Below are 15,682 nucleotides of genomic sequence, written 5' to 3'. Positions count from 1 at the left end.
AGCCAAGTCCCCACACCCCAAGACAAAGCCAAGTCCCCATCACCCCAAGACAAAGAAAAGTCCCCGTCACCCCAAGACAAAGCCAAGTCCCCATCACCCCAAGACAAAGCCAAGTCCCCATCACCCCAAGACAAAGCCAAGTCCCCATCACCCCAAGACAAAGCCAAGTCCCCATCACCCCAAGACAAAGCCAAGTCCCCATCACCCCAAGACAAAGAAAAGTCCCCATCACCCCAAGACAAAGAAAAGTCCCCATCACCCCAAGACAAAGCCAAGTCCCCGTCACCCCAAGACAAAGCCAAGTCCCCATCACCCCAAGACAAAGCCAAGTCCCCATCACCCCAAGACAAAGCCAAGTCCCCAACACCCCAAGACACAGGCAAGTCCCCATCACCCCAAGACAAAGAAAAGTCCCCATCACCCCAAAACAAAGAAAAGTCCCCATCACCCCAAAACAAAGAAAAGTCCCCATCACCTCAAAACAAAGAAAAGTCCCCAACACCCCAAGACACAGACAAGTCCTCAACACCCCAAGACAAAGAAAAATCCCCATCACCCCAAGACAAAGAAAAGCCATCATCTTCACCCACTCACCCAGACAAGTCTTCATCAGACAAAGAAAGGCACCCATCACTCCCACATAAAGAAAAGTCCCAATCTCTATCCCCAGACAAAGATAAGTCCCCATCTCAATCCCCAGGCAAAGAAAAGTCCCCATCTCAATCCCCAGACAAAGAAAAGTCCCCATCTCAATCCCCAGACAAAGAAAAGTCCCCATCTCAATCCCCAGACAAAGAAAAGTCCCCATCTCAATCCCCAGACAAAGAAAAGTCCCCATCTCAATCCCCAGACAAAGATAAGTCCCCATCTCAATCCCCAGGCAAAGAAAAGTCCCCATCTCAATCCCCAGGCAAAGATAAGTCCCCATCTCAATCCCCAGACAAAGATAAGTCCCCATCTCAATCCCCAGACAAAGATAAGTCCCCATCACAATCCCCAGACAAAGATAAGTCCCCATCTCAATCCCCAGGCAAAGAAAAGTCCCCATCTCAATCCCCAGACAAAGATAAGTCCCCATCTCAATCCCCAGAAAAAGATAAGTCCTCATCACCTCCCCAGGACAAAGAAACACTCCAATCTTCATCCCCAGACAAAGACAGCCACCAGTCGTCACCCCCAGACATGGACAGTGAATCCCCATCATCATCAGAGAGGAGAGAGAGATCACCTCCATACCCCAAAAAGGAAAGAGCCTTGCCCACCACCACAGTCAAGAAGAAGGAAACTGAAGTATTGTCATCACCAGATAAGACCACCAGTATCACAGTCTGCCCGACCACTCAACAAAAACAGGCTTTACCTACTGATAAAGGAGAAAGTAAAGTTTCAACTGCAAGCTCAGAAAAATTGCAGCAAGACACTGTGCAAGCTTCTACTGTGAATAAGGGTTTGTCTCCAGAAAAAGAGAAAGTCCAGCTTCCGTTGCCAGACAAAGGCCTCACTTCACAAACCAGCTCAGACAGAGAGAGCAAGGAGAGTCCACCAATTTCTCCCCCAAACAAGGAACAAGACAAGGTTTCATGTACCACAACAAAGGATAATTCATCTTTGCCCCCAGATCAGGAAAATGACCACACTGTATCCCTAAGAAAAGAGGAAACTTCATTGTTGCCAAAGGAAAGTGAGAAACAAGCAGATTCATTACAAGACAAAGAACAGTCCTCAGATAAGCCCACAGTCAAAGGAGATGAAATTTCCTGCAAGAGCAAGGAGCTGACCCAAGCCTCATCTGTAGACTGTGAGAAAACTGCCCCTTTGCCACAGAACAGAGAAGCACCAGAAAGTGTTAAATCTACCAGTTCAAGAGGAGAAAAGAATAGTTCAGATTTGAAAGCCAAGAACAAAGGGCGAGAGTCCCCAGGAGATAAAGCAAGCAGTCCTGACTCAAGCAAGTCCAAGAGTACATCAGAAAAGGGACACGAGTCATCCGGTGGAAAGAGTCACCAGGACATGAAGAAGGAGAGTCACCATGAACCTTCAGACACCAGACATGCCTGTAAAGAGTCACACACTAAGAAAACAGAGTCCAGAGAGTCATCCTCCAGTAAGCATAGAAGCCGAGACACATCGCTGAGTAAAAACAGAAGCAAGGACTCGTCAAGCACCAGCAGCAGGAGTAGAGAATCATCCGCTAATGGGAAGAGAAGCAAGGCATCCACATCCAGCAAGAATACGAGCCAAGAAAATATCAACAGCAACAGAGAAACAGAGAAAAAGAAGACTGGATCACAAGAGTCTCTGAAACACCACAACGCAGACAGCAAGGGAAGAGGACATCCAGGAAGTCAAGAGAAGAGTCCCCAAAATCCATCTGCCAGAGAAAAGAAATCACCCGCTGAAGAGAAGGAAAAGAGCAAAGAATCACCCGAGAAAGAAAAGACTCAAGAATCGTGTAAAAAGGGCAGTGATGGTACGGACAACTCCAAGGACCAGGAGAAGCACCACCCAGCCAGGGACCAGAAGGAGAGTTTTAAGGGTAAAGACACAAAGGACAAGACTAAAGACAAGGGCTCTCACACCAAAGACAAAAACAGCTGCAAGGAAGGTGAGAAGAGAGACAAAAACAGCGGCGACAAAGATTCCGATGATAAAGAGAAGAGTAACAGCAAAGAGGGAAAGGAAGACAAGGAAGCCCACAGCAAAGGGAGAAAAGAAGACAAAGACGACAAAGAAAGTAAAGAAGGAGGCAACAACAAAGAGAGAAAGGAAGACAAAGAAGAGAAAGAAAGACACTGCAAAGAGAGAAAAGAAGACAAGAAAGACAAAGATAGCCACAGCAAAGAGAGAAAAAAAGACAGAGACACCCACAGCAAAGAGAAAAAGGAAGACAAGGAAGATAAAGAAAGAAAGGAAGACAAAGATAGCCACAGCAAAGAGAGAAAGGAGGGCAACAAAGACAAACACAAGAGCAGAGAATCTAACCCTAAAGAGTCGCACAAGAGAGAGAGCAGTAGTCACAGTGAGTCACGGTCAACCAAACAACACGACAGAGGATCACCAGCAGGCAAACGCAGCAACGAGAGCAGAGAAACGCACGGCAGAAGCAGGAGCAAAGAAAAGGACTCAAACGCCAGAGACAAACGCACCAGCAGCAAGGGAGACAGAAGTGCCGATCGAGACCCGAAGAACAGACAGAAACAGACCAGCAAGAGAGAAAAAGCAAGCAGCAAAGAGAGACACGAAAGGGACAGACTGAGCCCCAAAGATACAAGCAAAACCAGCAACAAAGATCACAACAAAAGGGATAGAAACAGTGACGGTGGAACTCCTCACAAAGATAAAACCAGCAACAAGGAAGCTTCCAGTAACGACAAAAGCAGTAGCAAAGAGAAGAACAACGGCAAGGAAACGCCAAGTAAAGAGAATTCGAGCAGCAAGGAATCTCCCAGCAAGGATAAAAGCAGTGATAAGGAAACACAAGCCAGAGATAAACACACCATCAAGGACACTCCAAGGAAAGACAAGGCCAGCGCGCAGAGACCCAGAAGCGGAGACAAGGACACACAGAGTAAGAAGGAGAAAGCTGGCCGCAAACCTAACCTGGCCACGAAAGACACAGGCATCAGCAAGGAAGACAACCCTCCCAAGAGCCAGGACAGTGAGGCCACAGCGAAAGCAGACTCAACAGACCAGGCAAAACTATCGAAAATCAAGAAGGCTCTGACGTCTCTGTTTGGCTCTGTGGAGACTAAGAACCCTGTTGGTGACTCTTCATCTTCTACACCATCCAAGGACCCTAAAAAGACTGTTCCAGAGATAAAGCAGACTGAGAAGGCACTCGAGCTTCTCTTTGGTTCTGACCCAAAACTGGAAGGCCCTGGGAAGTCTGGGGAAGAGGAGGAGGAGGAGGAGGAGCAGTACACCCCCCAGCCTCTTATTCCCCCTGGTACCTCCTACTCCTCTCAGGCCTCCAGTGCTGCCCCAGGCCTTGAATACCAGCCCCAGCCCATTACTAAGGCCCCACCAAACCCCAAGTACCAGCCCCAGCCCATCACCAAAGCCCCAGATCAGGAATACCAACCTCAACCCATCTCCAAACAGCAGAAGGAGAATGATCAAGAGCCCCCACAGCAAGACTACCACCCCAAAAGCATCAAGGGGGAGGACAAAGAGCTTGAGTACCAACCTTTGCACATCAGCTTGAAGACACCAGTTCAGGAATACCAACCCCAGAGCATAAAGAAAACAGTCCCTCAGAATCCAGAACACCAGCTGGACAGCACCAAGAAGAAGAGCTTGCTGAAGGAACACCAGCTGCAGAAAATGAAGAAGAAGGTCTCACAGCATGACCCAAAGTCCCTGTCCATGAAAAAGGAGGGAACAGGGAGTGGCCATCAGTCTGAGGCTGGCAAAAAGGCAAATACTAAACAAGATTTCCATGGACAAAGCAGCAAAAAGGGCAGCTCCCCACATGAGCAGACACAAGGCAGCAGCAGCAAGGGGCCCAGCAAGGCTCAGATAGTCAGGCCAGCCTCCTCCCAGCCCTCAGCCCTCAAGTCCTTACAAGACAGGAAGGCTGGCACCACCCACCAGCCACCAGACTCCCCAGAAGACAGACCCATGGAGACAGCCACCAGTGATAACAGCCCTAGTGAAGCCTATGTCCCCAAGCCCCTTACCCAGCCCACCCCCAAGGCTGAGTACATTCCCAAATCATTGTCCGGGCCCAGTGGCTCCCCGCCGGAGGACGATGAGTACAGTCCCCAGCCCATCGTTGGCCTTGACAAGCCCACCCCAGAGTACATTCCCAGCGGCATAGCAGCCATCCCGCCCAGCCAGGACCCCAGCCTCAAGACGCCCCAGGAGGAAGAGTATGTGCCCCTACCCCCTTCCAGGCCAGGGGAGGGGGGGGGTGGCCAGCCATTGTCTGACCCACAGACTCCCTCACCCAGCAAGTACCAGCCTCACAGCCTTGCAGGGGAGAAGATCACACCAGGGTTCTACAGGGAGCAAGGCAGCGGCAACAATGACGACAACAATGACAGCAACAGGGGCCGGGGAGGCCAGCAGTCAAGGCAGCGGCCAAGAGGAGGCAACGTCCCCCGCCAGCCGGGCCGTCAGCCAGGCCAAGGCAGGCGTAATGATGGCCAGCGTGGGGGACGGGCCAGGACAAGGCAATCAGGGAGCAAGACCCTGGTGTACCTGCCTCCCCCACCAGCCCAGGATGATGTGGCCTCTTCCTCTGGGGACTATGACCTGCGCCCAGCCCTTCACCCCCAGGCCTTCTGTAGCAACCCAGGCGACTTGCCCACCCGGCCCCTGGAGGTGGGCGGGCAAGTGTTGCACCTCAGAACCAACACCATCACTGACCTAGAGGAATTTGAGGGACGCTTCCAGGCCGAGGGACTGGAAAACTGGAGGGTGCTGTTGACCTCATTGGAGACCGAGGCAGCCACCCCCGCCAGGCACGAGGCCTCATTCCTGGGGGCACGTAGAGGAGCCATCCTCACCCCAGTGAAGCCACCCCCACCCCTCAAAGATGTCCAGCGGTGGGTGAAGGCGCGACAGATCCTGGCGGCCCTGAAGAAAGATGGCCACAACAGGAAGGGGGGTGGGGGCGAGGGGGGGAGCCAGTCCTCACCACAAGGGGGCAACAAAAAGGATAATAACAGTGACAAAACTTCAAGACCCAGTGCCCCCGGCCACAAGGACTCTGGCAAGGGTGGTGCCAGCAGCAGTGGCAGCGGCGGGCACCAGCAGCATCAAGCAGCACTAAGCACCTCCCCCTGGGGTGGCCACCTCAGCACCAGCACACCCCATCCCAAGCCACCACCAAGGATGCAGGCCCTCCACCTCACCCCCATCACCAAGGCAGACAGCCCCTCCCCAGGCACCTCTGGCCACACCCCAGCCCTCCTCAGCCACCCCACAACCCCTTCAGGTCACCCTCCCACCCCCAGAACCAGCAACCTTACCCCCTCCCGCTTGCAGCCCCGGTCAAGGCGGCGAGTATCCTGGGAGGCCGAGCAGCCCTGGGCCACAGTGTCCCCGCTGCTTGGCAGGAAGCGTCGTGCATCTCTGGACGGTCTGGCTCCTCTTGAAGAAGGCCTAGAGGGGGAGGCTGTACAGAGGGAGGCAGGGCCAAGAGGGAGGAGGGCCTTCAGGGGGCTGGCGCTGGACATCACCACGGAGCCAGCCAGCAAGAGGCCCAGAAACAGCCTCAGCCAGGAGCAAGGTACAGTGGTCACCATTTTGTACATACTGTTCTCAGTAGTATCATATGTTAGGAAAAGACTGCTGTGGGAAAATTAGCTTTTATTTCTAGAACTATCAGTCTTCACCATTCACATTCACTTGATCATGAAATTTGTGCATCTATGAGTGTCATATTCACGCCAGGCTTCATGGAGCAATATGACCTTGTGCTTTCATGCATATCTTTTGTATGACTCACCAACTCAGAAGTTTCCACTTTTGCTTTAATATTAGTAGTCTTCTACTTTCTTAAACAAAGATCACGTTTTGCTACCATTTGCTCACTTAACGAACACCAATATTTGCTTTAACTATTTATTCTGTGGACAATTTCGAGCAGTTTCTTGATTTTATCATTTCCCTGTGTGCTTGATTTAATCATAGGGGGCTTCGTGGTGCAGTGGTTAGCACACTCGGCTCACAACCGAGAGACCCCGGGTTCGATTCCCAGGCGGAGTGGAAAAATTTGGGCGGCTTTTCCAATACTCTACACCCCTGTCCACCCAGCAGTGAATGGGTACCAGGTATCAATCGGGGGTTGTGTCCCGTCTCCTGGGATCTGTTCCCTTCTATAATTCCTTCCCCTTCCATCTCTCTCCGGCACATGACCACAGATGTTGCGCCGACTAAACGAAACTTTCTAAACTTTTCGATTTAATCATCATGGCCCATAAGTGTGCAACACCTGCTAATATTGCCAGTAAGAGGCCTTGTCGAGTGATTGACCTGGAAACAAACTGGGTCAGGAGGCAGTGCTCAGGCAGGGGGCCGGCGAGGGCAGGCCTGGCGTGTGGTGAGCCAGTCAGAGGTTTAGCCGGGGAGGACGCTGCCCACTGCCACCACTGGATTGACACCATTTCATTAATTTCACTTTTCATTCTATGATTATATAATTTTAGGTATACAAACACTTAGCATTGCTACAGTTGCCTGTGGCATACAGGACAGTAACATGCTGTATGGTGTTGTAGCCAATGTGCAATAAGCTATAATATGTATCTTTGATTATTGCAAGAGCTGCAGTGAACCCCTGTATGTCTGTTGCATGTTGAGCCATAGCTGTAGTTGTAAGTTAAGGGTTTGGAAGTCATAAAATAGTCATATATTAATTATGATTGAGGAAAATAGGGGTTAATATGGGTAGAGGAAGGAAAAATTGGGGTCCTGGAACCAGGCTCCGTTTAATCCTGCTAATTGGGTTTGCTTAATGAATTTTGGTTAGTGGACGTTTTCATGAGTGTAACTGATTTGTAAAGTGAGGCACCTGTATAAAACTCTTCATAATCCTTCTTTGTCTTTACTCTCTTTTCCTTTCTTTAAGGTTAATAGGAAAAATATAAGGAAAGGAAAATAGACCCAAACACAAGTTATCTGAAGGTAGACTTGTGTAGTATGTGTTCAACGATCTGATAATACCCGCAGGGGAGGCAGGCAAGGATGCTGACCCAGGAGGCAGCCTAAGCATCCCAGGGGGTGAGGAGACAGCGAGTTGGAAGGGCGGAGATGACAGTGAGGTGTTGGCGAGCTCCCAACCCTCCCCAGCACCTGCCTCGGCTCCCTCCCCTGTGCCTTCCCCTGCCTCACCCATGGTAAGGAAAGAGCATCAAGTGCTGTGACTTACCCTGCCACACTGCTCTTGAAAATTTTTGTTGTCTCACATAAGTGTGATAGGACTTCCTTCTTTCAAGCATGCAAGTGATGGTAATATCCTTGTAGCAGCAGTATCTGGCTGCAAAAATCAACGCAAAACTTCTGGTAAGACTTTGTTTTTCATCTGCACCTTGGAGACTCATGAATATTTGTTTGACAACATGCAGATCCTTAACCCCTTCGTTACTGACTCCGTGATCCCCATGCTTCCCACTCCCCCCCTCTCCCACACCAAGTTTTGCGTGCTTCTCCTAATTTCATGGGGGTAGTTTATATTTATCCTTACACCCATATTTAGCCATTTACATATTTTTTTCACGTGTTCTCATAGATTTTGTTCACGAGATGTATACTATTTAAATCAAAAGTCCAAAGCACTCATGTCATTCCTTGGTACATCAGGATGAACACCAGAAAAATCCTCCATTAGGGCAGGAACAGTGCCAGGACGATGATCAGCAAAGGGGTCAGCCACGAGTGTAAAGGAGTGTAGGGGTGTGTGGAGTGTGGGGCTGTGCAGTGTTTCTTCATCGTCACCATTCACATCACTCATTTTCCTCGTCACTATTCACCTCACTGTCATTCTCTGGCAAATATTCTTCATCCGAGTCACTTATGAAGCCTTCTGATTGAGTTTCATTATCATCTGACCCTTGTAAGTCACCTTCAAGAGTCATATCGCGCTCAGAATCACTATCGACGCCATGACGTGACACGGGTCAATCACACACTGCCCCGCCACCACCCCAGGCTTCACATCGTACCCCCCAAGGCCAACGTCCCCAACGTCCTTGAAACACAAGGTGCCAGCTAGTCAATTTGTCTCTATGTCATAAAAACCACACAAACTGAAAAAAATTAAGTCCTGTGTATCGTCAATGAGCGATGATGTATGCACGTACTTCATCGGTTCCTAAGCCGAAACTTTATATGAAGTACTTTGGTACACCATCGGTAATCAAAGGGTTAATTTGCCCTCAAGGTTCTCAACTGAATTATTGTGGCTATCTGAGGGTTTACTGTAGTTTTACTTTTGTAGGTTGGAAGTCAGCCATCCTCCAGCAAGCCAGCCAGCCATTCAGGAACCCCACCACTGAGCCAGCCATCATCCGGCAAGCCAGTCAACCATTCAGGAACCCTGCCACTGAGCCAGCCATTGTCCGATAAGCCAGCCAGCCACTCAGGAACACCTCCACTTAGTCAGCCGGGCAGCCAGCGCTCCAATGACTCGCTCCTCCGCCGGCAGCTGCTTGACTCACAGTTCCGGCAGCAGTTCTACAGCCTGGCGGGCGGCCACGGCTCACTCTCTCAGGTGGGTTCTGGATCCTCAGTCTGCTTCTGTTCTTGCTTACATCTTTTCTTATTATTTCGTATTCTTATATTACTTTATTTTCTTTATTTTTGTTTCCATTAGTTTTGTTTCTTTTACTTTTATTTTCTTGTTTTTAGTGTTTTCTTTTTTACTTTATATGCCTTCTTATTTCCTACTTTTAAATTAATTTACTTCTATCTATTTTTTTCAAATTTCTTTTTTTAAGCATTTACTTGTATTTTTTTCTTATCTTTCCACTAATTTGCTTCTACATTTCCTTTTTCTTCAAGTTTTGATTTGCCTCTGTTCTCACTGGCTATTTGTTGAGTTCTCTTCACATATATGATTGAGATTTATAAGATTCACATGAAAGACCCCCCCCACCCCACCCCCCCACCCCACCCCTCGCTGAGCACAGTTTTCCAACACCTTAGACCGACTGTTCTTCCCCAGGTGCTGGAAGGCCCCTCACTCAACAATTCCTTTGGCTTCAAGTTCTCCAGCCACAACCTGTTTGAGGCCAAGGCAGTCCATGAGGTAAGCCGAGGAACAATGACTTACTTCATGAGGGACATGTCTATTCTCTGGAAGCCACAACTACTCCATTTCATATTTATTACACTCAACAGCCACACTTAGCCACAACTAAACTTCGCTGTAACAGCCATCACTAAGGCACCACTAGACTAACACTTTCATCATTACAGCATCAAAGAAACCATTATACCATAGTGTGTGAGCACCTTGTAACTTGTAATTCATCAGAAAAAATAAATATACATTCTATGGAACAGTGTACTGAGGTATGAAATCTAACCAGGAGTAACTAGGTCTGAAGTAAGCTTGAAGGATGGAAAAGACAGAATAGATGGAAGAATTGGAATATTAGGAAACAGTTGTAATAGAGTATGGGAGCAGGAAAGGAGGAATGAAGGGGAGAGTAGTGAATAGAGGGCAGGCAATAGGCCCAGTGAAGAGAATCATGAAAGGTAGAAATGTAAGTGTGAAGGTAAAGAGATGATTAGGGAATAGTATAGTTTTGCCTGTCTTGACTTACGGCTGAAACATGGGCAGAAGATGAGTCTGAACCAGTAAGGATTGGTGCAGTAGAAATGAGTTACTTGAGTGTGTTGCTTAACTAGATGGATTGGCATGGGTAATGAAGAGGTGTACAGATGTGGTATGGATGTGGGGGTGGGAGGGATTGGACTGGGTAATGAAGAGGTGTACAGATGTGGTATGGATGTGGGGGTGGGAGGGATTGGACTGGGTAATGAAGAGGTGTACAGATGTGGTATGGATATGGGGGTGGCATGTATAGAATAAAGTGATTGATTGGGTAAAGCAAAGTACACTGAAATGGTTTAGACATATGAGAAGGCAGGATGGTAATTTTGTGAGGAGGATGTAGGCCAGGGGTGAGTAGGGCAACAGCCAGTGAGGAGGATCAAGAGGATTAGCCTAGTAGCAGCGGGGATCATGTTTCTTAATGGTCCCTCTAAGCTAGAAAAATCAGAAAAAATCATCCCTTGCACAAACCATTTCATAATACATAACAAAGCATTTGTGATCAGATTATGTATCATCTATTTTGGGGGGTTTATATCATGGCACAAATTTGGCCCATCGCTGCTTCACGGTAAAGCCACAAATTTGACCCGTCGCTGCTACCGGGTTAGACTACTTGAAAACAATGGAAGGTGGGTGGGGGAATGTTGGAACAGGGAGAACTGGAAACTTTTCTGCCATGGGGAAGCACGAGAGTTTTAGACAGATAAATAGATGGATCAACAGAACTACTGCCAACATTAAAAATAGTAATTATTCTTTATTTCTACAATAGTTCAGCTTTATACCTCTGTGCACTTCTCCAGTGTTATTCCTGACATGAGTACCACTGATAATGATGTGTACAAAGTGATCAGCTGTCTTATAACTAGTGTAATCGCTGCATCATTTACACCTTGTCGTGCCACATTACATCACAGCCATCATGCATGCCAGAGCCTTCATCACACACACACACACACACACACACACACACACACACACACAGGGACAAATATAAAAAAACAAGAAATTAATATGTGAAAATAAGGAGAGAGGAGGAAGCTAAATTTGAAAGAAGAATAGTTTTTAAATGTAAAGAAGAACCAAAAATGTTTTATAAATTCGTAAACGGGAAGTTAAAAAGAAATGAAGGAGTGGAAAGGCTAAAAGAAAAAAATGTATTCTACAAAAAGGACAAAGAAATTGCAGAAATATTAAATAAGAATTTTCATAAAGTGTTTATGAAAGAAACTGACTTTGACTGGGGTCTTGAAAACTGCAATGAAGGGAAACTAAATCATGTAAAGGTTGATAAAGGAGAACTGATACAGCTGATGAAAACCTTAGATGGAAGGAAAGCTATGGGACCGGATGAAATCTCAGGACAAGTGCTAAAAGAGTGTAGAAATGAATTATTGGAGCCACTTTATGACATAATAACATGCTCTATAAATACAGGAAAAGTGCCCTTAGAGTGGAAGAGAGCGAACATTGTACCAATTTATAAAAGTGGAGATAAAACTGAACCACTAAATTACAGACCGGTCTCTTTGACAAGTGCAATGTGCAAGATTTGTGAAAGTATAATTAAAAAAACAATGGGTCGAACATTTAGAAAAGGAAAACATGATAAATAAGGGACAGTTTGGATTTAGAAAAGGGAAATCGTGTGTCACCAACTTACTATGTTTCTACTCAAGAACAATAGACATGGTGCAAGAGAAAGAAGGATGGGCCGGTTGTGTATATCTTGATTTAAAAAAAAAGCTTTTGACAAGGTTCCGCACAAAAGGTTAATCTGGAAACTACAGCAGTGGGGAGGAATGGGCAGAAAGGTTATCGAGTGGATGAAGGATTACTTAACAGGAAGAGAAATGAGGACAGTGATTAGGGAAGAGAAATCAAATTGGAGGAGAGTAGAGAGTGGAGTTCCTCAAGGCTCAGTTCTGGCACCAATAATGTTCATAAAAAGTTATATGAGCCTTTTTGCAGACAATGCAAAGTTAATAAGAAAAGTGAGGACGGAGGAAGACTGTGAAGAACTGCAAAAAGACCTGGACAGAGTGTATAGATGGAGCCAGTTATGGGAGATGGAATTTAATGCAAACATATGCCACATTATGGAAATGGGGAAAAGTGAAAAAAGACCAAGTAAAACATACAGGATGGGAGAAGAAAACTTAAAGGTGGTTCATGAAGAAAAAGATTTGGGAGTAACGATGCAAGACACACTATCCCCAGAAAAGCACATAGACAAGCTGTTTGGAGAAACCTACAGGATGATGCAAAATATAAGGGTATCATTCCATTTTATGGACAAAGAACAAAGGAAGAACAAACAACAGCAGACCTGCTGGTCCTTACGAGGTTGTTTGTGACTAAGTGACTAAGAAGTGATGAAGAAAATAATAACAACACTGATAAGACCAAAACTTGAATATGCTGCAGTTGTGTGGTCGCCTCACAAAAAGAAGGATATCAGAAAGTTGGAAAGGATACAGAGATTTGCAACTAAAATGGTCCCAGAACTCTCGAATATGACGTATGAAGACAGATTGAAGGAGATGGACTTGACAACACTGGAACAAAGAAGGGAGAGGAGATCTGATCACGCTGTATAAGTTGGTAAATAAGTTTGGTGAGGTGGATAGAGATGATCTTTTCTTAACTGCAAGAATGCAGGGGCTGAGAGGACATGGAAAGAAACTTAATAAAAGAACCTGTTTGAGTGACTTGAAAAAGTATAGTTTTCCACATAGAAGTGTTAACACATGGAACAGCTTGCAGGAAGAAGTGGTGCAGGCGAGCAGTGTCCAACAAATGAAGGAAAGGCTGGATGAATGTAGATGTGGAGACGGGACTATTAGAGCTTAGCTCGGGCCCGGTAGACTACAAATAGGTAAATACACACACTGGATGAATGTAGATATGGAGATGGGACTATTAGAGCTTAGCTCAGGCCCGGTAGACTACAAATAGGTAAATACACACACTGGATGAATGTAGATATGGAGATGGGACTATTAGAGCTTAGCTCGGGCCCGGTAGACTACAAATAGGTAAATACACACACACTTCCTTGCATCTCTTCCCTCTCTTTTGCATTTTTTCCTCAGACCTTCAAAACTTGACCATATAGACCCTGAGGCATTGTGACTGAAAATTATTAATCTTTCCCTGAAGATGCCCCTTGCCCTTTAAATGTTGTTGTTTCTTGATATTGATTCCTTTGTGTTCCTTCAGTAAATGCCTAGTTTTCATGTCCCTGCTTGTATTATTCTTTTTTGTGTCTATTTATTCTTCTGACTGGAAGAAGAGACAGGGATAAAACCTTCATCATTGTGGAGTGGCAGATTCTCACCCTGTTTCCCAATGTTCTTTCAGATTCACTCATAGAGGTAAGAGAGAGCTTCCCAGTATAGTAATTGCACTATATTTGGTGTTGGCTTCTGCTCCCTGCCTCCCTCCTTCCTCTCTACCTCCTCACAGGACAATAGTATTTCTTCCTGCTTTCATCCCTCTCCCTCTCATTCTCCCTCCTACCCATTCATCCTTAGAAGATGGGCATGTGTTTCCTCATATCCATCCTTTCCTGTCCTCCATCGTTCCTTTCTAAACTCTGACTCCCACTTATAGTATTTCTACCTTCTTTTATCTCTCCCTCCTTCCTATGTTCCTTCCTACCCATACAGTATACATCCAAAGAAGACAGAAGTATATTTCCCTGCTTCTCTCCATCGTTACTTTAACTCGCCCCCACTTAAAATATTTCTACCTTTCTACTCTTCTACCCCCTTCTCTCCTATGTTCCTTCCTTCCTATATATCCTCTAAGAGTGGCTTGTGTTTCCCTCTTTTCATCTTTCTTCCCCTCCCTCTATTCTTCCTCTGAAAACACATCTCTCACTTCTGTCTTTAAATATGCCTCTACCTTCCTTCTTCTTTCATCCTTCTTCCCCTCCCTTGCTCCCTCCAGCACATACATACTTCCTTGCGTGCATTCTGCATTATCGTTCCTCTCTTCTGCTTCCTCATACGACAGCAATTCCTCTACCTTCCTGCTTCTGTACTGCTTCCCCTGTCCCCTGCTCCTTCCCACCCTTAGAAGACTGGAGTATGTTTCCTTGGTCCTTTCCTGTCCTTCCTCCAATCCTCCTTTCTAAGCCCTCACTCACACTTAGAGTAACTCAAGGCAGGTCATGCTGTCAGTGTTCCTTTTCCCTTTATCCTTTGGTATTTATTGTCACTTCACAACTCACTGTTTTCATGGTTTCTGGCATCCTACACAAGAAACCCTGATGTGGCTGGCTTGGTGTGGTGTAGGAGCTTCTTGTTGGAGTGAGGGGCATGTGTGGATTGGCAGGGGTCACATGGGGGTTGGGGATGCACCCTCACTAGATAGTACTCCAGGATACCACATGCTGTTGTTAGTATGGGTGTCGATGGATCAGCACCAATATGATGGCACATTTATAACACATGGAAACACCTACACACTTGCACATACCAAATTCTGTACATATATAAACTTTCTTCATCTCACCTTGGTGTTATTGTTGCCTCTTGGGATCATAACTTTAACTTATCTTTATAAATTAATTCCCTAAACTCACCTGTGTGGTTTCTTACTCAAAAGTGAGGTGTGAGTGCTGGATGTATAAATAGCACTCACACTTTGCTAGAAGGGTTATAGATATTATCAGTCTTTAAATGCACAATGCAAGTAGACTGTACTTTATCATTGGTCACACTTTTAGATGAAGTGTGGACATGCATTTCACAGGTGGCTTATATTTGACACAGACATGGGATCTTTATGGAGGTGTGCAAGATATTGTTGGGATGCCTTTGGCTGTTGTAACTCAAAAACATCAGAGCACGCCATTCATCTCCAACACGGTAGATGTGATCGAGTAAAAATTGACAAAGTGCTCTGAAGACTGAAAACATAACTAATTTGTTGGTATTGTGTTTGTTATTGTGACACATTAACTATCAGCTGCTCAGCCTGCAAGCCACTCATAATATATAAAGGTGCTTTGCTTGTGGGTGTGGGTGTGGAGTAACAAGGCTGCAGGACCACAGAGAATAAAATGAAGAGGAGGAGGAAGGAAGGGTGAAGGGTATAAACAAAATCATTTTGAAAACCATAAAGGTAAAGGTTGTATGTGTGAGTGTGCATGTGTGTGTGTGTGTGTGTGTGTGTGTGTGTGTGTGTGTGTATTTACCTAGTGTGTGTGTGTGTGTGTATTTACCTAGTGTGTGTGTGTGTGTGTATTTACCTAGTGTGTGTGTGTGTGTGTGTGTGTGCCCATGCCATTGTCAGTGTGTATTCAGTAGTGTGAACACATCAATACGTCAGCAACAAGAAACCTTAGTGGATCAAGGAGACCCAGCCTGACCTGACCTAACCCTT

At 46.3% G+C, this 15,682-nt stretch overlaps 1 protein-coding gene across 1 annotated transcript in view; it reads left to right on the top strand.

Moving 5' to 3' along the window:
- The window catches only part of LOC127005290 (uncharacterized), a 94,171-nt gene that overhangs the window by 59,099 nt on the left and 19,390 nt on the right, over positions 1-15,682 (top strand). Inside the window, exons 16-19 of the mRNA XM_050874084.1 lie at positions 3-6,235; positions 7,678-7,844; positions 8,945-9,217; positions 9,671-9,754. Of these exons, the coding sequence (XP_050730041.1) occupies positions 3-6,235; positions 7,678-7,844; positions 8,945-9,217; positions 9,671-9,754 (6,757 nt within the window). The remainder of the gene's footprint in view (positions 1-2; positions 6,236-7,677; positions 7,845-8,944; positions 9,218-9,670; positions 9,755-15,682) is intronic.

This window comes from Eriocheir sinensis, chromosome 29, assembly GCF_024679095.1.
Source record: "Eriocheir sinensis breed Jianghai 21 chromosome 29, ASM2467909v1, whole genome shotgun sequence".
In the NCBI taxonomy this organism is placed as follows: domain Eukaryota; kingdom Metazoa; phylum Arthropoda; class Malacostraca; order Decapoda; family Varunidae; genus Eriocheir; species Eriocheir sinensis.
The sequence above is the reverse complement of the archived record's forward strand: the minus strand, read 5'-3'. Positions and strand labels throughout refer to the sequence as shown.